This window comes from Acartia tonsa, chromosome 13 (assembly GCF_053477335.1).
Source record: "Acartia tonsa isolate MP-2025a chromosome 13, ASM5347733v1, whole genome shotgun sequence".
In the NCBI taxonomy this organism is placed as follows: Eukaryota; Metazoa; Arthropoda; class Copepoda; order Calanoida; family Acartiidae; genus Acartia; species Acartia tonsa.
Window position 1 is genome coordinate 17662878 of NC_137272.1, and position 25071 is coordinate 17687948.

Genomic DNA, 25071 nt, shown 5'->3' on the forward strand with positions numbered 1-25071 from the left:
TAATTAATTTTGTAACTTATTCATTACAATAATTAATAATGTTAAAAGAATGACACATATTTGGTGTTCTGTAGTTTGAAAAAAAAAAATTTAGAGGATTTTTACAAAAAATTCCTGAATTGGGAATTTGGAATGATTGTGATGATAGTTTTCTCATCAACTACAGTTTCTTGATTATCTTCTGTGTTGAAAAATATCATCTAAATATCATGTATTGATAAATGTTCAAGAAAATGGGTATGCACTGAGACATAAAACTTTTCCACTCAAAACCAATACTGGTTCTTATCCATACGAAAAAATTGTATCTAGCATCGGTATTATATCCTGTTTTCTATGAATATAAAAATGTACAATCTTAAGATTAAATTTTTTAACCCATTCCTTCAGTATCTCGGGGCTTAAAAACCCGGTTTGAATCTTATAATTTTACATTTTTTATCCATGGAAAGCTGTTTATAATAGGACGCTAGAAATAACTATTATCCCTGTTGACTGATATTCAAACATGATCAAAATTTATATGATGTATTTTTGCATTTTTAATAGTAATTTTAATTTAATAATATTTAGATTTTAAAAGAAGAACTTAAATTAATTATCATTATTCAATATATTTTTGTGACCTGAGGAATCCATATTTTATCTTGCTGCTCCATAGAAACTAAGTTCCTTTCTGCATCCTTCTTCAGATTCAGAAAACTGTACAACAATTTGACAGATTTTATATAATTTTCAAAAAATATTTTTGTAGAAATAATATTTGTTTAGCCTTATATGTTACATTAGTATGCATTAATAATTATCTGAAAAAATCTTAAATATAATGTTCTTATTTCAAAACTGTCAAATTCCTTAGTCTTGGATCTCTCCATTCACTTTGCATTTGAAATTTCAGGTAAAACATATTTACAACCTGAAAAAAATAAGACATAAACACATATTAGAGAATCTTCTAACATTCTTTCTTTCGACTCTTCCTTTTACTAGCAGTTTCTTTTTTTTGTTGAAATCTTTAAGAGTTAAATTTTTCCCTTTACGTAAATTTTTTTACTTTATTATAAAAACAAAAAGTATTTTACTATACATATTTTTAAAAAAGAATTAATTATCAATGAAAATAATAGTTTAGCAAATGAGGAGCTATTTATCAAACCTTCCAAGTTACTTTACTATAAGTATGATAAATCACACAGTATAAAAATTAAATAATAGAATATAATCCATCAAACTGTTGTGAATAAATGACAAATATTTGAAAGTCATTAATTTTCATGGAGTAAAAAATGTTATAAAAGTTGATACAATTAAAATCAATTTTGTTGAGTTAATAAATGATATGAACTTCCAATGAAACAACATGCAATTTTTTTCTTTTCTCTTGCTACCAGGGAACCTAAATGATCTTTATCCTTAATGATTATAAACAAAATGGCCCCTTCTGTAGATTTAAAGTTTGAATTATTTGGATAATGCTTTTTGAACAAACCAATCAAGATTTGAGAAAAGTACCCAAAAGCTTTACATTTTTGACAATAGGATGATTAGCTAATCAATTTACTTATCCGCTTAATTATACGGGGAGAGGTTACTTGGGTTAATTGTAGCTACATTTAAAGGATTCATGTATTGTTTCACCTTTATTGTAGCTTAAACAATTTCCTACCTCATTAATTTCTAGTACAGAAAGAATTTCAAATGATACATTGACATAAACAAACTCATCAGGAGGGAAACCTGGCGGTAACATTTCCTAAAATTAAAGTTGTGGTTCAAAATTTATTTAGTTTACAAATTTTTCTAGCCAATTTATCATGAACAAATGAATATTGATGTTCTACTAGCGGCTACTAGCATTTTGGTGCTCTGTATTTTAAGGAAAGAAGCTTAAATCTAAGAATGAAATAGCCTGAATCTATCTCGGGATCTATGTAAAACTTCCCTTAATAGAAGATCCTTATCAGTTCAGAAGTTTTAAAATCTTAAATCTTCAGACAAAAATACTACTACTTTATAAGTATACTAGCGGCTTCGCCCCTAGCCTCTAGGGGCTTTTTCCCCAAGAGGTTTGATCAAACCAATTTTCGTATTTTAGATTTAAAATAAAAAAAATAAATTTTTTTTTTTTTTTTTTTTGGGGGGGGGGGTTAGTCGGCCCCACTATTTTATTTTTAGTTTTAAAAAGAATTTTTTTTTTTAGTGGGGTATTTTTCATTTTTGGGGGGGTTCGGGGTGTCCAACCCCCAAGAAAATAGTTATAAACCTTCCCGGGAACTATGAGAAGCTTTCCTGTAAAGGAGAACCCGATCGGTTCAGCGGTTAGCGAGATCCTTCGCTACAAACAAACAGACAAACAAACACACAAACAAACAGACAGACATCGTTCTACTTTGTATTATAGATAATAGATACAACAATGAGATTACATAAATAAGTTAATAAATTTTAAAATAGGTAATATGATAACTAGTAAGTACAACCCACGCTATTCTGTTTTTCTTTGAACTCCCAACCTAATTACAATATTAACATATTAAAATAGGCCATTAATAATAAACCATTACGCATTTGCAATACAAAATATTTTAATCTATATACTTAATATTGAAAGTTATGTAAGTTGAAAAAACATAAAGGGAAATATTTCAATTGGGATTTTAATAACTACTAATCCGATTGAGTTCTTTATTTCAGGAATCTTCACTTATATCCTGGGGATGTTTTTAGGCTATTTTTGTTGTTGTCATTTCCTACCTCTCAAATACAGAGCCCCTTGATGTTAGGGAAGTGCTATTATAAAATGTTGCTAAAATGCACCTATTGGCGCTTTGCTGCTGTGTTTGTCTAACCTTATAATAAGATTGATCAATAAAAATAAGTTTACAGTCCTCTTCATCACTTTTATCCAAACATTGTGTTCTACCATCACATCTTAAATATCATTAAAATTATTATTGAAACAGGGAGAAGACTATGGACTCAACAATTATACTACAATGTAAGTTATTTGCTACTTAAAAGAAATTGTGCTAAATTGCACTTTTTTTGAAACAGTACACCGACAAACGTCCTAATGTGACAAACGTCCTAAACGACAAACCCCCTAAACGACAAACGTCATAATGCGACATCTCTTAAGTAAAACCTCCTAATTTTTTTTAAAATTAAATCTTCTAAATTTGATTTAAAAATGTTAAAAAATAAGAAGAAATATTCATTTTTTTTTATTTAAAAAGCTAAAGGTTGTATCGGGCTCGAAACCATTCCGTTTGATAGCCAACACAGACCTTGGGAAAACTGTCGGACAGATTTTTAATATCTAGCCTATGGTTAAAGTTATTAAAAAAATTATAAATTTCAGTTAAAAAATATTGCCCTGTATTTTGTCGCCATTTTGAATTGTATATTGTTAAATATTTTTACAATTATAGGATTTTGTCCTTAAATTTGGAACATTTTCTTTTATTTCATTATCTTAGAAAATTTTTAGGATGTTTTACTAAAGAGATGTCGCATTAGAACGTTTGTCTCTTTAGGAGGTTTGTTGCATTAGGATGTTTGTTGCAGTATGAGGTTTAGGACGTTTGTCGCAGTAGGACGTTTGTCGGTGTACCTTTTGAAACTAGTAAGGAGTAGAGGTAGGGGAAGAGGTGCTTATATATTTCCTCACCTCAAAATTAAAAAGAATATAGCCATAAGTCCAACCGGTCCAGTGGTGAGATAGCTTTTTATCCGGATAGAAAAATAGACGGTCATACAGAAGTATAGACAGACAGGACAGTTATCATTCTACTTTGTATTATACAGATAGACGGGCGGATGTACAGAAGGACAGGAAGACAGATAGACATACGGTCAGACGGACTAACTGATGGACGAACAGGCGGAAAGACAGACAGACAGATAGACGTACAGATAGACAGACGGATAGACCAGGCGGACAGACAGACGGGCGGAAAGACAGATAGACAGACGGAAATACAGACTGACATACCGACAGATAGACGGACAGACACCAAGCTACTTTGTATTATAGATATTATACCTTTTGTCCATATGAATACAGGTTCCGTCATTGCAACTAAAAACATTCATTCTTAACATTGTGTTAAAAATCAAACTAGCGAATTATCGAAAGTTAACAAGGGCTTGGAAGAAAAAAACAATTAACAGTTCAAAACAGGAGCTTTATAAGATTAGAAAATTTGGATCATGGAAAAAGAACGAAGTACCGGGTTTCGTAGTTTTTTCACAATAGCTTTCGATAGGTGTTAAAGATTGCCCAACAGGATTAGGAAATAAGCCCCGCAGAGTTAGAGCCCCCCGCAGGTGCTAGAAGCAGGAGAAAAGATACTATGGAAAAAAAAGACGAAACCCGCTACTTCATTTTCTTTCCATGATCCGCAAATTTTGTTTGAGATATTTCATCCAAAACAACGACATTGAAAAGCATCCTTAAACATTGAACTTTAGAGAAAGATTGTATTTTGCTATTGAGTAGTCAACTGAAAAGAACGATAAACTTCCAGCCAATTTTTAATACTAAAAATATTTTTTTTAAAGTATGGCTTCGAAACCGATTAATATCCGCTGGATTAAGCCCAGTTCTCAGCAATACCGAAAAATCAATAGTTTTAGTTTTCTAATTTTTCATATTAATATCCGCGGAAAGCTGTGTTTATTATGATGTGATAAATAACTTATTGCTTAATAGTCATTGATTGAACTTACTATTAGTGATACGATCTTGTAAGATAACAGTACAGACAAAACCTTTGTTATATATATAATAGCTATGCTACAAAAAAGGATGAAATATATTACCTAAAATGTGTGCTTGGGCAACTGGAAAAGGATATATTCTGATTTTATTTCATTTTGACGTAATTTGCAGAACATTTTTAACATATAGCAAATTATGGATAAAAATTGTCATAAAAATGAAATAATTTTAAGAAGCTCTTTATAGTGCCCCTAAAAATTACATCATACCAATGATAGGCCAATACACAGACTAAATTACCAATGGCAGGCCAGCATACATTTTAAGCTACCAATGGTAGACCAGTATTTTTTTAAGACACTATAAAAAGCTTCTTATTTGAAATATTTTAAATGCCAAAATGAAATTCCTTAATGTAAAATTCTTTCTGTAAAAAAGTAACAATCAATAATTCAATAATATAATTTTGAATGAAAACATTTAATCAGTGATAATAAAATCACATTTTTTACCACAGTAAACGTACAGACGGAAAAACTTCTTAAAAATGTAGCAGAATAATAAAATTTCAAGACTGATAAATCATTTAAAACTCATTATTTTCTGGACATGGATATTTTAATATAATTTTTTTGTTATTGTTTTTGTTAACTTTGTTGTTTATGTTTTAATATTAATGGTTGTTTTTTCCTCGTTTTCACATTTTCTAGAATCATTGTAAATTTTCCATTCGTTCATACCAGCCATCAGTGATTGGTAACTAGCCTAAAAAAAGAGAGATTATCTTTTATGGGTTGTTTTCATTCTTATTTATATATTTTTTAGAACACAATATAACAATGTAAACCCTTCAAAGAAGGGTTCAAAAATTACCTAAGCAAAAAATGTATTTATGAAAGTTGAGTATGGTAAAAACAGCAATTATTGTTAACATTAGAACATGGATAATAACATTCATAACAATACAGCTTAAAATTTTTAAAAGCGAAGCTTTTCTACAATTAGGGTCGGTCCTTCAATCCACCAGTCCGTAACATTTACCTTTTTTGTTAATTTAGGTATGTTAGAATTGTCCTATCAATTTGCATGGTGATTCCTGTAGTAGGCGTTGCTACAAAAGACCTACTCTACAAATGACCTACCCCTACAAAAGACCTACTCGTCGGTTCTACAAAAGACCAACGCCTACAAAAGACCTACTCTACAAAAGACCTAAGCTGGATCTTTAAATCGTTTTTTATAGTGTGCTGAATCGGGGCGATTCAGAGGTGAACCATAGGTGCGCTGGTGGTTAGCCACAGCGCGCCTATAAAACATGGATTTTTATAAGATTTTCGGCGCGGTGTTGTTAAATCGCCTGCGCACTCACTAAAATATCGATACATGCCGATACAATTTTTTAACTTAAACTGGGTCAGTACGGTGTTTTATATAAAAAAAAAATATAAAATTTATTTTAAAAATAACTATAAAATGTTTTCACGATAGTTTTGCAATAAAATATTAAACTTATTTTAAAATATATTTATTTATTAAATATGAATCACCCCGATTTAGCGCGGCAATGCCACTAGTTGAGTACCATTGCCGCGCCGGTTCGGCGCAACTGACCGCGCTGAATCGCCCATGCCATTTCAATTTAAAGATTGGTATTTAATAATTTGATGGCGCGCTGAATGAATCGCCCCGGTTTATATCACCTATAAACGATTTAAAGATCCAGCTCTACTCTACAAAAGACCAACGCCTACAAAAGACCTACTCTACAAAAAATCGTAATGCTATCGTACATTAACTTAATTATATTTTAGAATTTCGTTGATTTACAAAAAGTGGTTGGTAGATTTTTTTCAAATTTTGATATTTTTTTTTACAATATTTAGGTAAGGTTAGGTTAGGTTATAGGCAAGGGGGCCGAGCGCTGCGGCCATGTATTGATTATGCATTACTTTATTAATAAATTTGATGTTTATATAACAATATACAGCATGACCCTCGAAAAAGTATTTTTAAGCATCTGCAGCCCTTATTTCTCAATGAATTATAAAAAAATGAATATGTCCTTGTTCTCTATAGTATTCCACGTAAGTAGATATAAAAATATTTTTTTTACCTCCATTAACACCGGAGATTTTTAGTGCTAAAGTTTTGAAAAAGTGACTGAGGAAAAAGTAACTTTTAACATGATACGACTTTTTTAGCAAAATTAAGCTAGAAATCCTTTTATTTTTGTTACTAGCAGAAACTTTATACAAAAATGAAATAAAAAATTTAGTTTTTGAGTAAAAAGCATTTTTTTACACATATTTTTTGAGTCTTTTTAGTTTAATGATATTTGGAAAAACTTACTTATTAGGCAAAATTGTTTAAGATTGAAAAACCAAATAAATCTCTATGAATATAGTAGGAAAATTGTTTTTGTTTCACAATCCTAACTTTAATAACAAAAAAGTTATAAAGAAAATAAAAATAAAACATAACGATTTTTTAGTCTAAAAAGCTTAATTTACCCCTTATTAAATAATTGAGATGTCAGAAAAGTAGGCGGAGCAACTGTCATAATTAATCCTTTTCTATAAATAAGGGTTAATAAATAACCTAAAATTTGCAAATAATCAATTCATTCAGTAGTATTTTTGCCATTAAAAATATATATTTTTTGGTGGAATAAAAAAGAAATATTTAGTTAACTTGTTTTTCTTTGTGTCTCATTATTCAATTGCCAGAAAAACATAATATAACCATCCAAAAAATAAGAGAAACAAAAAAATTTTTTTTTTCTCAGTCACTTTTTCAAAACTTTAGCTCTAAAAATCTCCGGTGTTAATGGAGGTAAAAATTTTTTTTTTATATCTACTTACGTGGAATACTATGGAGAACAAGGACATATGCATTTTTTAATAATTCATTGAGAAATAAGGGCTGCAGATGCTTAAAAATACTTTTTCGAGGGTCATGCTGTATATTCGTAGGTCTTTTGTAGAGTAGGTCTTATGTAGGGGTAGGTATTTTGTAGAGTAGGTCTTATGTAGGGGTAGGTCTTTTGTAGAGTAGACCTTTTGTAGAAGTAGGTCTTTTGTAGAGCAGGTCTTTTGTAGCAACGCCCTTTAGTAGTTATGTAGGACTTATAAAACGTAGCAACTCTATAATCATTACCAGAATTTATGTTTGAAACATGTTGATTTTAACTTATTTTTACAGAAAATTTCTATGTGATAAAAACATTCGAATGATCTTATTATACATTTAGGCATACTGATTCCTAGGACAACAAAGTACAATGTTACAAGCAGAGCATGTCTAAAGTCCCAAAAAAGTATGTCTTACAAACACCTATGTAACTTATAGAATCCTTGCTTTTGTTAAATCATGATAAATTATAGATATATTATGAAGATAATGATTTATATTTGTTTATAAGAAACCCAAACAAATTAATTTTAAAATTGTTTCCATTAATTTCAGTTGTTTGAAAAATATGTAAAAGTTTGTATTTTTTAAAGAGACAATTGCGAAGCTTCCCTCTAAATTAAATTGCTCCACACAAAATAGGACATAATAAAGAACAGTTTGACTTAAAACAGGCGTTTGACAGGGGTGCTGCCACTTCTACCACTAGCAAAAAGACAACCACTGTGTTTTTGAAAAAAATTGGGTGTGTTTTTGTCAATTTTTTGCTGCTTATTTGGCAATATTTTTTTAACGACTGTCAACATTACACCTTTACTGCTGTCACAAACATAGTTTTAAAGTCATGATCTCACCCATGAAATACAATTAGGCTGTCAAATTCACAGGTTTTATGACAAATCCCCTTTATATTTACCAAAAGTTAAAGACTACATTTTGCCAATAAAAAATATATGGGGGGGGGGGGGAGTCTATTTATAGTATATTGTCCTTCCCTTTATCATTTAGTTTACCTTGTTGCAACCAGGTCTTTAAATACAGTAAATATATGATTTATATTGCTTTGCATGTTTGTCTGTCTGTCTGTTTTCGTTTTTGTTGTCTAATTACTTTGTTGTTTTATATATAATATTTCTACTAAGTAATTATATTGATTTTTATGTAAAAAGGTATTTTGTTTTACGTAATTATTGAAAATAAAAAGAACGTTACAATAAACTCTAACTTCAAATATTAGCTTTTAATTTTATCTCTTTGTCTATGTGTCTGTGCATTCATATCCTTGTCTGTCTCTTTGTTCGTCTGTCTATCTATCTATCTACCTTGATATAAGCCACCGTATCTCCACCCTGTACAGTAGCTATCCATCTATAATTCGTAGCATCATATTTGATATATATCCATCTATCTATCTATCTATCTACCTTGATATAAGCCACCGTATCTCCACCCTGTACAGTAGCTATCCATCTATAATTCGTAGCATCATATTTGATATATATCCATCTATCTATCTATCTACCTTAATATAAGCCACCGTATCTCCACCCTGTACAGTAGCTATCCATCTATAATTCGTAGCATCATATTTGATATATATCCATCTATCTATCTATCTACCTTAATATAAGCCACCGTATCTCCACCCTGTACAGTAGCTATCCATCTATAATTCGTAGCATCATATTTGATATCAGTCCCTTTTGAACCACTAAAACAAAAAAAACTACTTACAAAAATAAACTGATTATAGTTATTTATCGCATTGTATCATAGCCAGCTTTGTGTGGATATTAAAATGAAAAATAAATTCTTGAAATAATATCTGTAATTCGATGCTATACATGATTTTCAGTATGGGTGAAAACAGGTTCTAATTTATCGGATATTAATCGATTTTGAAGCTATAATAGAATAACCTAACCCTGTCCTAATTAAGCATTCTTTTTTCTTTATTTCTTATAAATATTAGAATGTATTAAAAGCAGTAAACCTGAAAATAATATTTCCATTGTGATGCACGGCTAAATAATTTTTGTCCAAAAGACTATCCGAGCAGATGCCTCTGAAAAAGGAAATTTAAAGTGATTATACCAACATGTTTGTAATAAATAACCCGTTGTATTAGCGTAAATGATAGAGTGCCTGCTGACTTGCGGGAGATGGCGGGTTCGAGTCTAGTTCACACTGCGTCGTACTAGAGACCTTAAAAATGGTACCTACTCCTGCTATGTCAGGCACCTGACACTAATCACAATAGCCCATAAACAGTTACAACTTATTACCATGCACATTTAGGAGTTCCAGACAAGGTAGCGCAATCAAAGGGTTAGTTGTCTGTTGGATGTTACTATTAATATACATTCTTGGGTATTAGAGTATCGCATCTTATTAATTCACTGGCTTCTCTAGATGTTCAAAAATCGAAGAAAAATTTGAGGTAATGTTAGTAATACATAAAGTGAGTGCAAAAACTATGATTTCAGAATTGTATACAAACGTAAATATTTATTATTATACTAAATAAATGTAAAAAAATCTATATCAAAATTTTACCTGACTCTAAAAGCTGGAATCTTAGAATTCAAACAAACAAGACATTTTTCATAACTATAACATTTATAGAAAATTAATCTAGTATATAATTGATTGTTATTACATACCAAAAAAATTATTAGAGGTTGCGCCCCTAGCATCAAGGAAATTTGTATTCGAATAATGGACAAAGCAGAAAATAGACTGAAACTATACTAACCATCAAATTATTTTTAAATTAAATAGTAAATGATAAAATAGAAAACTCAGTAATTTTTTTAATGTTAAGCTACAGACAAAAAAAATACATAAATGATCATTAAAAATGAAGAAGGTACTTACAGAGGACAATCATAGTCATATATCAGGTTTTCTAAAAAAATAATGTTAGTAGAGGCAATTCAATTCAAGAGATGTTTAGAGTAATTTAATTCATTTACGTTCTTAAAGTTTTACTAGAAGCAATTTTCTCTCTAAAAGTAATCATACAATAGGCTAATGTTTAAAAACTTGGAAAAGTCTTAACCTAAGTTCTAGGCTAGCTTAGGAAATTTTATAGTATTCTGCTCAATATCTTCGAATATTTGTATTTGTTTATGTATTTTTGTCTGAAGCCTGCTTAAGCAGAAGCTTTACAGATATAGACTTATTTTAATGAACGAATATACATACTTATAGAGATATAACGCAAAATTTTACTTGTAGTATTTGGGGTTAATGCAAATGAGACACAGTTCTGAGCCTCGTTTCCATTTGGCTGACCGCTAGCCCACGATAAATCAACCTAAAATTTAATGAACAGGATAATCAAATTTTATTAGGTAGTAAAGGTTTTAGTTGGCCCGTTGAGATTTTGTTAAACCAATTGAGTTGTCCTTCTTAAGAGAGCTTCTCATAAGTCCTGGGACGGTTTTAGGATTTTTGAAAAAGATTGCCGAAAAGTTTTAGCTTTCAATTGATTTTTATCTAGATCACACAACTAAAATGTGTATTACAATGTTTTGAAAATAACAGATTGATATCTTTTATAGCCAAATTAACATTATTTATGCAACTAGCTTAATAAGTGACAATAAATACCAGGGATCTAAAGGGATAAGACGAAGGACGGAAAATCGTTTTACACATCTTATTATCATACACAAAAAAAACCTCTATATAAAATAAAATCTTTGGTAAAAAAGTTTAGTTTGTATAACCCAATTAAGATTTATATATAAAAATCTCAACGAATGTGATAATGTGTTTCTAAAACTTTGGGTACCAGTATAATCTACAATCCAAAGTTCCCTCCATTTTTGCATGCATACAGATACTTTTTTATAGCTATCTACAGCCCCAAAACTACTGCAAGCGTAAAATTCTCTTACCACTTGATCATCGTAAATATTTTGCCAGACAGTTTCCTGTTGTTCATCCTGATAGGGCAACCAGTATTCCCCTCCACAATCTTTCCTAGCCTAAAATACGGGACACCGGAATGTGTCATGAATGACGTCATATAAATACGTATATTATCCATCTCTTTTTAGGTGTTTCCTTTCCTAATTCTCATGACACTTTCCGCTGCCCTCTGAAATATTTCGCTAGAACAAGAACAACTATGCAAATATACACGTGTAATAGCACAGGAATAATGTGAGTTTAGTTTAGATTACAAATAAGATAATTATCTTTTTTGCATAAAGGAAAGCTCAATAAATCAGACGGACAATTAAACATAGGCATACTTATAGAGTGACTTCACTCTTTTTTATATTAAAAAAAAATTGTTTTGAAATCTAAAAATCTGATTTTAAAGAAAATTCGCTTATTACCTAAAGCTTACATGGTGTCTAATCGTCTTAGGAATCACCCATTTTAAAAACTATGCATAGTAATTGGACAAAAAATCCTTAACTGTTTAAGGAATAATTATGCATAGTTAGAATGTGTTTACCAACCATAAAAGGAAGAAAGCTTCTCTTATGCTGAATATGGAAAGTAAATATATATTTTATTGCCAGTTCTGAAAATTCCTATTGCCATTTTTTAAAATTACAATAACAGTATGATTTCCAAGTTTTCCCTTGTTTTAGAAAACAATATAAAAAATGACTTACTTCTTCGCTAGTTTCTTGCATAATAAATTGAGAATAAATTTTAGGTTCTCCATCTAAATAACATACATTTGATTAAAAAGATGTCTGTTTGTTTCAGGCAAAAAGCATAAGGGATAAAGAGACAAGACAATGATATAACTACCCCTTCTATAAATTAAGATTATTGGAGGAAAAGGCTGGACACTACTATTAACGTTAACCAATAAAAATCTAAATTATACATTCAAAATTTAAATTTCAAATTTAATTTTTTTTTGGGGAAGTTTTAAGCTTTTTTAGCTCATAGTAAATATTGAGATAGGAAGAGGAAACGCCGAGGAAACTGTGTACACAATCGGCAACTCAAATTCAGCTGATGACCTTAAATAAATATACCTGATTCCACACCAAGTAGTTGGCTATTTTCAAGTCTTTGACAAATCTTCAAACTCTCATCAAACATTACATTAGCTAAATATTAAATTGTTGGAAGATTTTTAATCTTACATTTTGAATATTTTTAGTCGTGAAACTTTATATGACATGTTAAAAAAAAACACAAAAGTAATTATTGTATTTACCAAGTACAGGCACAAAACGTTGGGTAGGAGGATTACACAGCCAGCTCGAGTATTTTTCTGTTGTTGGAACAGTTCCTCTAAACCAAAATAAACATGATCTAGTGGCTTTGACTTTAGACTTTTGGGTACGGGGGCTGATTGGTTAAACCTTTTTTTTTATTTTTTTTTAAGGACGTCCAAGGAAGATTAAAATCCCCAAATGATTTTGCGGCTCCTCATGCCTTAATCTCTGAACCCATAAAAATTTCCCCTACCAACCTACCTATTAACATAAAAACTACTAAAAATAAGCTCTCCTAAATAAATTAGACAAACTTTTACATAAAAATCATTAAATTACCTTATAGTAAACTGCATTTGAGACCAGCTTATATAATCTCCCTTATAGTTACACGGTCGTAAGGTAGCATCTATTAGGTTTATATCCTTAATATAAATATTTATACTAGCTAATATAATCTCCTTTATAGTTACACGGTCTTAAGGTAGCATCTCCTAGGTTTAAATCTTTAATATAAATATTTAACTAGCTAATATAATCTCCTTTATAGTTACATGGTCTTTAAGGTAGCATCTACTAGGTTTATATCCTTAATATAAATATTTATACTAGTTAATATAATCTTCTTTATAGTTACACGGTCTTAAAGTAGCATCTACTAGGATTATATCCTTAATATAAATATTTATACGTGCAATGTAATCTCCTTTATAGTTACACAGTCGTAAGGTAGCATCTACTAGGTTTATATCCTTAATATAAATATTTATACTAGCTAATGTAATCTTCTTTATAGTTACATAGTCTTAAGGTAGCATCTACTAAGTTTATATCCTTAATATATAATCTACTTTATAGTTACATTGTCTTAAGGTAGCATCTACTAGGTTAAAATCTTTAATATAAATATTTATACTAGCTGATATAATCTACTTTATAGTTACACGGTCGTAAGGTAGCATCTACTAGGTTTATATCCTTAATATAAATATTTATACTAGCTGATATATGTCTTAACCATAACACTTTGGTTAAGTGTGACTTCCGAATTTGCGGGAAGTTCTAGAGATCTTAGTCTTTCAAGGCAAAACCCCCAATACCAGGACCATCAAGTTCAACAGCAGGTTTGAGTATAGATTTATTGACACAAACTATTTCAAAGTCCTGAAGTTCTTTAGGTTTAAGCACCTGGCATACTAGGGTTATACACGCACTCTGAGACCAATGTTAGGCCCGACTCAATTCTCCGAATGTCTTTATCCACACACATATAAATCAGAAGTGGCGTGGCGTCACCAAAACATAAACAATCTTACAATGCCGCAACTCTTTATGAAAGTTAAACAAAGACGACATTTTTTCTGGACTGGAATTATGGAAAAAGGAAATTAATTTCGATCTTGATAAACACAAAGCTTCCTCGAAAAGAGGTTAAGACAATCTACTTTATAGTTACACGGTCTTAAGGTAACATCTCCTAGGTTTAAATCTTTAATAAAAATATTTATACTAGCTGATATAATCTACCTATACAGTTACACAGTCTTAAGGGAGCATCTACTAGGTTTATATCCTTAATATAAATATTTATACTAGCTGATATAATATACTTTTATAGTTACACAGTCTTAAGATAGCATCTACTAGGTTTATATCCTTAATATAAATATTTACACTAGCTGATAAAATCTACTTTATAGTTACACGGTCGTAAGGTAGCATCTACTAGGTTTATATCCTTAATATAAATATTATACTAGCTGATATAAGCTACTTTATAGATACGGGCTTAAGGTAGCATTTACTAGGTTTATATCCTTAATATAAATATTTATACTAGCTGATATAATCTCGTTACACGGTCTTAAGGTAGCATCTCCTAGGTTTAAATCTTTGACATAAATATTTATACTAGCTAATATAATCTAATAAAATATATGGTCTTAAGGTAGCATCTACTAAGTTTATATCCTTAATATAATCATTTATATTAGCTGATATAATCTACCTATACAGTTACACAGTCATGAGGTAGCATCTATTTGGTTTACATCTTTAATATAAATATTTATAAAAGCTGATATAATCTACCTATACAGTTACACAGTCATGAGGTAGCATCTATTTGGTTTACATCTTTAATATAAATATTTATAAAAGCTGATATAATCTCCCCTATTGATAGTCTTAAGGTATAGGGAGACATTTGTGTTAGATATTTGTTATACTAAAAGTATCACCTGTTTATACGTATTATTTATAGCTAGTCTAAGTAACTGTACAATAAATTTAAAATATTTATTTGTATTTATGTGCAGTTTTTATAAGTGAAGCTACTCTGTAAGTTTTTGTGTTTGTTCTATTGTAATCAGTGGCGTTCGAACCGAAGGGGGCACCTGGGGCGATCGCCCCCCCCCCCTAGCGTCCAAAACGCCCCCCCTGCCCCCCCCCTCCTAGCCAATAATATGGTATATTATGATGTAATTTATATAAAAAACATTTGTAAACATCAAATATTTAGACAAAAACTTTATGTTAAAAAAATTATGTGCTTCACGCGCCAATTTACAAGTTCATTTCAAACTGCTTTGACATTTATCTAGGTCTTTTTCTCAAAACTGTATGTCTTTTTAAACGAATAGCAATGAATAAGTATGTCATAAGATGTTCAGGATAAGTTTGTCATTTTTTGTGTTCATTCCCTTAATTAAAAGGTATGTTTATTTCCTAGCAATTTACATTAACAACCCTAATTAAAGCTCACAACACTCTATATTCTTGACTTGTTAAAATAACACAACTCTTGCTGTTTTAATTAATTTTAGTTTGAAGGTGGTGTAAAATTTTCTTAGTGCGCTTCGCACACCAACCTTAGCAAATCCATGCAAACACTTTTTTATACACAGAGTGACAGATTTTTAAAATGCCATTTAAAGAGGGTGGGAGATGGTAATATAACTTTTTTCAATAATTTACCATGTATGTCAGTCCATAACGCTATGGGGGAAATGTGATTTTCCAAATTATTTCCAAAATGAGAATTTTTATCTCGCCCCTCACCTTATTTTTTAAAGGTGGGTTATCTTTTGTATTATCCTCCAACCCATGAAAAAGGAATTAATTCCATGTGGGGGGGGGGGGGAGGGGATTGGTACATATTCATTTTTTTTGCAAGATGCCTTTTAGCTTAAGGGATGGGGGATATAGATGGGGGATTGGAAGGAGGAAAGCAAGGGGGAAGGGATAGGGGAAAGTATTGGGGAAAGGGATGGGAGGAAGGGATGGAAGGATGGGATGGGAGGACGGGATGGAAGGAAGGGATGGGAGGAAGGGATGGAAGGAAGGGAAGGAAGGAAGGGATGGGGAAGAAGGAAAAGGGATTAGAAGGCCCATAATCAAGTAATTCAACCCCCTTAAAACGCCCTTGTTTAAATTAGGTATATATAATCAAAATGCCCTCCACTAAAGCAAAGTGCCCCCTAGGGGCACTTTGTTTTAGTGGGGGGCAAAATTTTGCAAAATATTCAAATCGCCCCACCCCTAGACAAAGTGTTTCGCACGCCACTGATTGTAATGCTAGGGTTATCCCTTTTTATTTTTAAAATGAAATCCTTTTGCCTTTTTCGTTATTTTATTTTAAATATTATTATTATCTTTCAAATAAATATATATTTTTTTTATAAAAAAAACAGCCTTGCTCCTATTAATTGTAATTATCTTTGTTATTTTATAATGAGGTGTAGTTTACAATTATGGCAATAATTCTTTTCCTTTTATTGCAAACCAATTTTGTAATTAAAATAAATATTAATTAGATTGTTGTAAAACTACCTAAAATCAAAACAATTTCATAATTTAAAAAAAGATAGTCAAATTTGCATAGCAAAAATATTTCTGAAATGTCATTTCATTTAAGGTTTCTTTTGACTCTATTTAGTAGCACAGTAACTCAATAAGAGAAGCTTGCTAATTTACTTTTTTGTGTAGATTCCCATAATAAACGGTCATAAATAGTTTTAAACCAAACCTTAATTAACTTTTTTGAGTAGATTTTTCAAATTATTGAGTATGATTTTATATAAAACAATATTAGCTGTCAGATCAATCCATAATAAACTTTTTTTTTGTGTGGAGATTTTCCTCAAAAATTATTTTGGCTCTTAGACCAATCTTTAACTGCTTTTGCATCTTTATCCTTTTTAATTGTACCTGTGCATATATGTTGAAGTTTGTTAAATATCCCTAAAATCATAAAATACATTTTAAAATGCTAATAATTTTGCAATTAGAATTCAAATAATTATTTGAAATTGATAAGAGGATATGTATATGGTTGCGAATGATGGTTTAAATCCTATTAAAATTGTTAGTTTAGCCTATGATTTCCTTAGGCTTAATTTTTATTACATGTATTACATGTAACAAAATTTTAAGTAAATCTCTTGCCAAACTCCTTAAATACAGGATACTGTTTAAGGACAAACTTACAATTTTTTACTTGATTATGTAGATGCATTTTACCTTATTGTAATAAAAATCAGTATATAAGAATTAGACGAATAAAATAATTCTTTCATACAAAAATTTATTGTCAAAAACGTAAAAAATCAGTAATTCTAACATGTTTATATCAACTAAAAGAGCTACGGACATACGGACAGACCGAAAGCTTTGCTTTTTAAAAATAAGACATTTCTTACCCTGAATATTTGGTTGTATTCACCGTCTTTTCCAATTGTCAAAGATTTACTAAAAAATATTTTAATCAATTTACGCGACTGTCCGGAAGGCGAAAGTTGAAACGACATAAAGAGTTAGTGTAGGGGAATGCCACGGCTCGAAACAGGCGCAACTCATTACCATGCACAGTTAGGACTTCCAGACAAAGGTTGTGCAATCAAAGGGTTAATTGTCTAAAGGAAGTTGACCATATTTATTAATCAAAGTTTGGTTCCTAGACACGCTAAAATAAGATCTCGTGGTGTATCCCGTCCTCAAAGATTTTCCGAGGATATACAATATTCTTAAACAACAAACAGCCAGTCAAAAACTTTAATGATATCTTTGTTACCATTGAATGTCATTATCATTGTGAATAACAGGGATCTAAAGGGATAAGACAATCGATGATAAACTGATGTGCAATACATCTTCAATAATGATACATAAATTAACCCTTAAGTAGATTAAAATTAGTGGTTAAAACGTTTCAACACTCAACACTCAATGAGCCAACAAATTAAAATCCATTAAGGTCCCCAAAGTTGTTAATCCAACAAATAAGAAGAAGTTGTTGAAAAACTTTGAGGACTCGTGTAATAAACTGCTCATTCTCCCCCTCCATCCCATGTGAAAACAGATAAATTTGAATCATAAACATGAAATGACAATTAACTGTAATACAGCTTAATTTTAGACAATCTTGTATTGTATTCTGTAAATGTATTGTTTGATTGAAAAGGAGTTGACAGACTGTTATCTGGACAGACGTACAAAATCTCCTTTTTATAGAAAAGCTACGCTACCACAAATTCCAACCTGAAGTCAGTTAATTCTCCAGATTCCACAATAAACTGTTTAATAGTTTCTTCTTTTCTTGCCTCCAAACCGTTCACCACAAAGTTTATGCTTCCACTGATAATTAAAACAATGATGACAACACAGGGATCTAAAGGGATAAGACAATGGCCGATAAATTGATGTACATCCCAAATGATGATACACAAAATTGTCCCTTTCTGAAGATTTCATGATTGATGAACCAACCAATCATAAATCAATAAAAGTCCCCAAAGTTGTTGAGGCAGTGAATAAGAAAACGTTATTATAAAACTCTGGGGACTGTAATAAACAGCCTAATGTCTTCTCCCTCCCCAATAACTACATCCATAAGTAGCGAAGTAAAAATCATAAAATGAACAAACGGACAAAGAAGGTTATTGAGCAGATGTTTAGTAGTGATAACAAAGAAAAGAAAGATAGAGAATATGAAGAAAACTGGAAGAAAAACACGAAATCTTTAAAAGTTAAGGTTAATGCTTTTTGAAGACTACACTGTTAAAAATAAAAAAAATAAATTAGCAACAGATAATACTATATATTCATTTCATTACTGTATAGCATCATCCCATACGTTCTAGCAAAAAAACCTCATTGCGATATAAGGAAGATTCCAATACTGTATTGAGTATTACTTAGTGTTCTATGGAGTAATATGTATTACTAAATAAAGAATGTGCATTTTATAGTATTATCTAATACTCTCTATGGAATAAAATTCAATACGCTTAAAGGAAGTTTTTAATACTCTGGTTCGTAATTTTTGTTACTCTGTAGGGTAAGAATTGATACTAAAAACGTAATATCTCTGTATAGTAATAGTTATTACGGTATATAGTACTACATGGTGTTATATATTCATTTTTTACAGTGTAGTTGTGCTTATGTCATTGATTTCTTTACAGATAAATTTAGCTATCTATCTTCAATGGTAGTCGTAAAAATCACAGGTCCCCCATAGAGTCAAGGACTGACTGACAGAAGACATAGATAATTATAGAATATCTTCGCTACTTAAACACTATCGAATATTCTGCGTGTAGGACTTTAATTTATTGAGTAAAGAAAGTGCCATTGACCTTAAAAACGTGGTAAATTGACAGGTAAAAAATTTCGGTCAATTTAGCTTGATAATATGGACCTCATTTATTGGTAAGTCCGCTCAGAGGGGAGGGGATTGTTTAAATTTACTCTATCCAGCTACGATATCACTTTATCAGAGTACATAAAAATCTGATTCAACATCCATATAATAATGTATATAATTACTATTTACCTTTTAGTATCTATTCTAAAACATATGTTGATCCAAGAAAACCTACAAAATATAAAAATTATTATTTATCGCATCGTATTATAGACAGCATTCCTTGGATAGTAAAATGGAAAACTATTCCTCTTTTGTTAACCCCGAGGGGCTGAGGTCCCGTGCTAACAAAACTAAAGTCAAAATTTTGTGGAAAGTTGTTTGTAATACAAAACTATAATTGAGTTTTCAGTATGCTCTAATTCAGCGTAAATTAATCGGTATAGACTATGCTATACAAAAAAAAAAATACAAAGCCTTTCTGAAAATTTGAATCTTTGTACATTCTCTGAATATTTAGCTGTTGCAGGAATTTCAATTGATAAACAAACATATTAGCCCATTGCACTTTCAAAAAGCTTTTCTATGATCAGGATCGGTCCGTGCGTCGGTCTGTAACGGTTAGTACTTTTCGTTAATTTAAATATGTTACAATTGTCGATTTAAAACTTTGCATGATGATTCATACAACAATTAGATATGTTTGTTTTCAAAATATCCTAAGAGGATAATACACAATTTTGTTCAGATTTATACTTTTATATTCTGCTTATTTAGTTCTGACACTCTACAAGTGTTAATGTTCGTTTGTCCTACCGTTTCAGAGCTTCGCTTTTATGGATTTTAGGGCATAATCTTTACTTATAAACTCATGTTACCTTGTAATATGAGTGAGAGTAGCAAATTGAAACCATATTTTCCGAACTACAAACCATATGGTAAATTCTGTATCTATAACAAATAAGTTGTATTTTTTATCTTTTGGCAGCGAGGCTCTAATGCTGTTCTGAAATATGAAAAATAAATCAGAACTTACATGAAATTTGCATTTGGTGTTCTATAACTTGCTTAGTATGTTTGGGTTTAGCTCAATTTAATTATGATACCTCTTAAATCTTTATTGTCATATCTACAAGGTGGAAGAGTCGTACACTCTATCAAATAGCCTAAACCTCTCTGTGGACAAATGTGAAACTTCTCATAAAATTTGACAATAATTGGTTCAGCCGTTTACGAGATCTTAGCTTAGGGACATACAGACAGACATCTTGGTACTTTAGATTATAGGCTTAGCAAAGATAAGGGGGGGGGGGGTGGAAGAAGAAATTAACCCCCCAATTTCAAATTAGTTATACAAACAAAATAATATATTTTTGAGGTTTGGTATAGGGGGGATTTCTCTCGGAAGGGTTGGAGGCACTCTTCCCAAGATAGTTATAAAACTTTCCCATGGCCTATATGAAGCTTCGTTGTAAAGAAGAGTCAGAACTTTTTGTTGACATCTTATACTTTAATCATTAGGTTTATTTTATTCGGAAATTACAAATAAAGCTTACTGTTTAATGGATTTTCATACAATTGAAAATCAAAGTATTGAGTTCCATCGTTTAATTTCATGCCATATAAACCAGCCAAATCTAAAAAAACAAGGAATATTATATTCGTTAGAAGCAGAAAAAACATAAGGTAAACTATAGTACAGTATTTCAGTTGGATCCCCATTGAGTTTGAAGTTATATATAATAATGGATATAGAAAATATACGTGGATATTATGACAGAGTTGTTGTTAATTTAGAATGCTAACATGGAACTCGTTTATTGGTCAGTTCTTTCATTCAGTAGGAGGGGAGGGGATGAGGCAAAGGGGTTGAGAGGGGAATCGTTTAGCCCGCTGCGAGTTTTACTTTCTTAGAGATTTTTAAAATCTGGTGTAAGATCCAAGTAATAGTAGATCCATTTTTATAATATTTATAAAGTCAACAATTTTGATGAAGACTGTAGACAGGAGGACGTTTTACCGCTGGATATGTGATAACGACGCACTAACGTTTTCAAGCACCAACCCTTCGTGAAAACTTTTTGGATACGAACATGGATTTGTAATGATTTCTAAATTGTATCTAAATATTACAGGAATCATTATGCAAAGCTTGAAATCGCAAGGACAATTCTAAAATGCCTAAAATAAAGATATAAGTGCTATTTGTTTCAGACGTACAAAAGAACAGTAATTATAAACAGATAGACAATACTTACTATCCGATTTTTCCAGGAGATGTGAAGAGCAGATAGTGAACCTTTCTGGAATGTTCATAGAACCTCCAGAGGTCAGGCCGGTCAGCTCCAGGTAGTTCTCTGAGCCATCTAAATATTGAGAGATTTTCCTGCAAAATTCGGCATAGTGATCAGTTTTTGATTATAATTTGCACTGTTTCTGGGGGCTATGGGCTCTGTATTTAAAGAGTGTAGGAGGAAGCAGCTGAAAATGACGTAATGGTAGTGTGAATGGGGCACTTGTCCAAAATCTGCGGTATGGAGATCGCTCTTCTATGAGTACTACTTAAATCCTACTTTTACTGCAATACACATAGACATTCTCAAAGTCGGCTTGTCAGTGAAGAATGCTTTTCCTTTTATTCCCACAAGTATAATACAAATTTGGTTGAACCCGTGGCTGTTCAACAAATACCCACGCACGGTATTATATTGCTTTAAATTAAGAATAAATGGCTGGTTATGATGTTAGATCTATATCATATAAGTATATCAAGTACATAAGAAGGAAGATGGTTTTATAAAGTGTATTTATATTACAAGTGAATCAGTTAAGTATGAAAGATACAGGATAGGAGATAATAAACATAAGTAGTGTAGGACAGGAGAGTGCCTTAAGTCCATAGCATCTAATTGTGCATAGTGTTAGACCTCTAACATAAGACCTAGGCACAATTCATGCTAAACCTAAATTTAAGGAACCTAAATTTAAACTACAATGCATGCTAAATTAACTAAGATCATTACCTTTAAGCCAGGAGAAGAACTTAATAGTTCAAGAGTCAATGAATAACTGACTGATTTTAAGATGTGCAAGTTATAAAGACAACTATTTACCAGGATCTAGTCCTTGTCTGTTTAATAAGGTGTTTGTATGTTAAACTTGTGACGTAAATGTAGCTATGGCTGTAGGTATACTTAGTTTTACATAATGGTTACATGATTACTTCAACAATAGATATAATGTTTTATATAAGCATATAACAATATTCAATCACATATAGATTACCATGGATAGGCTAGTATTACCCATATATAGCGTTATATTGGTAATAATAGGCTTGAAAATGCATAAAAATATATTAAATCTGCCTGAGGGCTGACCATATTATCTGTGTCTTATGCCCTGTAGTGCGCGAGATAATTGCTATAAACTGTCAATCAATATTTAGACTAAAGTCTTATATTGTGTTAATTTTATAGAGGGTATAAATAAAGTGAACTAGATGCGAAGCATTTCTATAAGAATCTTGTCTGTACGTTCAAAGAATTTTGAAATTTGGATGTTGCATCTCCAGTCATACATAACAAATGACCAATGTACTAATTTTATGATTATTTATAAACAATACTTTCTTATCTTTAACATCTTTATTACCGTTACATATCACATTTGTAAAGTGGCTCCTAAACACCAAAAATCTCTGAAAAAAATCGCCTTCGAAGACATGATTTGGCTCCAAAAATTCCGGGATTATATATGTAAATTTGCTTATAATCTTTACTATAATACATATGAGATTCGATATTGGGAGCCAGAAAAAAAACAGGAGTCGACTCGCGAATTTTGTATGCCAGTATACATTTTAATTGACCAATGGTAAAGTATATACTGGACTATCATTGGTCATTTGTATTATATGCCGTCATGTTTTATCAGGCACTTTAAGCTGTTTCGTGAAGAAGGGGACTTTAAAAAATCCTAAAACCATCCAAAGATTTAAATGAAATAATAGCCTTAAACCACCACAGGACCATTATATTTATGTCCTTAGAAGAACAGGCTAATCGTTACATCGGTTAGAAAGCTTCAGACAATTCAGATAGACATTGTTCTACTTTGCATTCCTTCTGGCAATATGACTTAGAATAAAAAAGTTATTTTTGGCTTAAAATTACTTTTTATCAATATTTAATTATTATTTGTCTTTCAGTAATAAATGTACGTAGATAATTATTTTTTATCATTTTTGACAAAAATGACAACATTCATAAAAGCGAATTTAATAGAATTATTATTGATCATATCAAGTAACAATAACTATTTTTTTATGATATTTTTAGCCGTACAGACTTACAGCTTCTTGCAACCTAATGATTGACGACTTTAACAACCACACACACACAGAGAGAGAGAGAGAGAGAGAGAGAGAGATAATGTGCTGTGTATTACACTAGTCCCCAAAGTTTTATGGTAACGTTTTATTATTCGTTGGCTTAACAACTTTGGGGACATTGTGAATTTTGATTGGTTGATTAATTGATTCATAAAGTTGAGTGTTCAAACGTTTCGATCACTAATTTAAATCCATGGAGGGGGTAATTTCTGTATCATTATTGGGGATGTACATCAATTTATAGGCCATTGTCTTAACCTTTTATATCACTACCTTTGACATGTATAAAGTAAAGAAGTGGCCGAAAAATGAGCCGTTTGACGTCAAAGTGTTTCATTTCCCACTTCTCCTCTTATCTCTTCCTTTTATGACGTCACAAGGCTCATTTTTTAGCCACTTTGTCTAGTCTCAGTCAAGACCAGTGCTTACCACCAAATATGTAGAAAAGTTTCACTTTGGAAAGTTATGAATTACCTCTAATGAACTCGTAAATGGTATTTCCGATACAAGCTCTAAAAAAAACAAATATCTATCTGTTATGGATATGCGGAAAGTGTCATGTGTGACGTCATAAAATTAGTATATTATCTATCTCTTTTAAAGGGATTTCCTTTCCCACTTCTCTTCTCATCCTTCCCTTTTAGACGTATTTTTGTGATGTCACACATGACACTTTCCGCATATCCGACACACTAAATAACATGTTTTTTTTTACCTTTTTGCTTATTTTCTGCCATTTAAATTAAATACACATATCATATCTTTGTATCTTTAGATTTCTGACAATTTTTTTTTGTTGATTTTCTAAGTTGACCAATGGTAAGTGAAAACTAAAATTTATATCCAGCCTTCTATCAATTTATCTCATGACTAGCAAATGCGCCCCTAGCATCTAGGAACTATATATTCAAAGGAATAAGGAAAGTAGGAAAATATCCTAAAACTAAACTTAGATATAATAATCATATAGCTTAAAACCATCCAGGGACCTATAAGAAGCTTAAATAAAATGGAGAAGCAGCGGACAAAAAAAACGTACTACATTAAATAAAAGGATATAAATGGTTATAAGACCTGATAAAAATAATTACAAGTGTTGCTGCCCTATTTGTGTGAAGCTTCATTGTGACTGAGGATAATTATTAATGAAGGAAAGTGTATTTGTGTCACTCTATTGAAAATAACATTAATAACAAGCCCA

At 31.0% G+C, this 25071-nt stretch overlaps 3 protein-coding genes across 3 annotated transcripts in view; all 3 read right to left on the bottom strand.

Moving 5' to 3' along the window:
- The window catches only part of LOC145303750 (uncharacterized), a 101325-nt gene that overhangs the window by 47186 nt on the left and 29068 nt on the right, over positions 1 to 25071 (bottom strand). The window lies entirely within an intron of this gene.
- On the bottom strand, positions 82 to 4883 carry LOC145335071 (uncharacterized). Its single transcript, XM_080180776.1, has 7 exons — positions 4825 to 4883; positions 4046 to 4081; positions 2850 to 2931; positions 1667 to 1753; positions 855 to 916; positions 627 to 702; positions 82 to 200 (listed from the first exon to the last, which is right to left on the bottom strand). The coding sequence occupies exons 2-7, from the start codon at positions 4054 to 4056 to the stop codon at positions 102 to 104; spliced, it is 417 nt and encodes a 138-aa protein (XP_080036902.1). The 5' UTR covers positions 4057 to 4081; positions 4825 to 4883; the 3' UTR covers positions 82 to 101.
- On the bottom strand, positions 5384 to 24393 carry LOC145335183 (uncharacterized). The gene is made up of 19 exons (XM_080180913.1): positions 24345 to 24393; positions 21736 to 21843; positions 21034 to 21114; positions 20356 to 20428; positions 19667 to 19708; positions 18370 to 18465; positions 17532 to 17580; positions 17041 to 17073; positions 13171 to 13256; positions 12831 to 12907; positions 12646 to 12720; positions 12271 to 12323; positions 11539 to 11628; positions 10868 to 10952; positions 10511 to 10541; positions 10190 to 10243; positions 9627 to 9698; positions 9254 to 9344; positions 5384 to 5488 (listed from the first exon to the last, which is right to left on the bottom strand). The coding sequence occupies exons 2-19, from the start codon at positions 21791 to 21793 to the stop codon at positions 5384 to 5386; spliced, it is 1251 nt and encodes a 416-aa protein (XP_080037039.1). The 5' UTR covers positions 21794 to 21843; positions 24345 to 24393.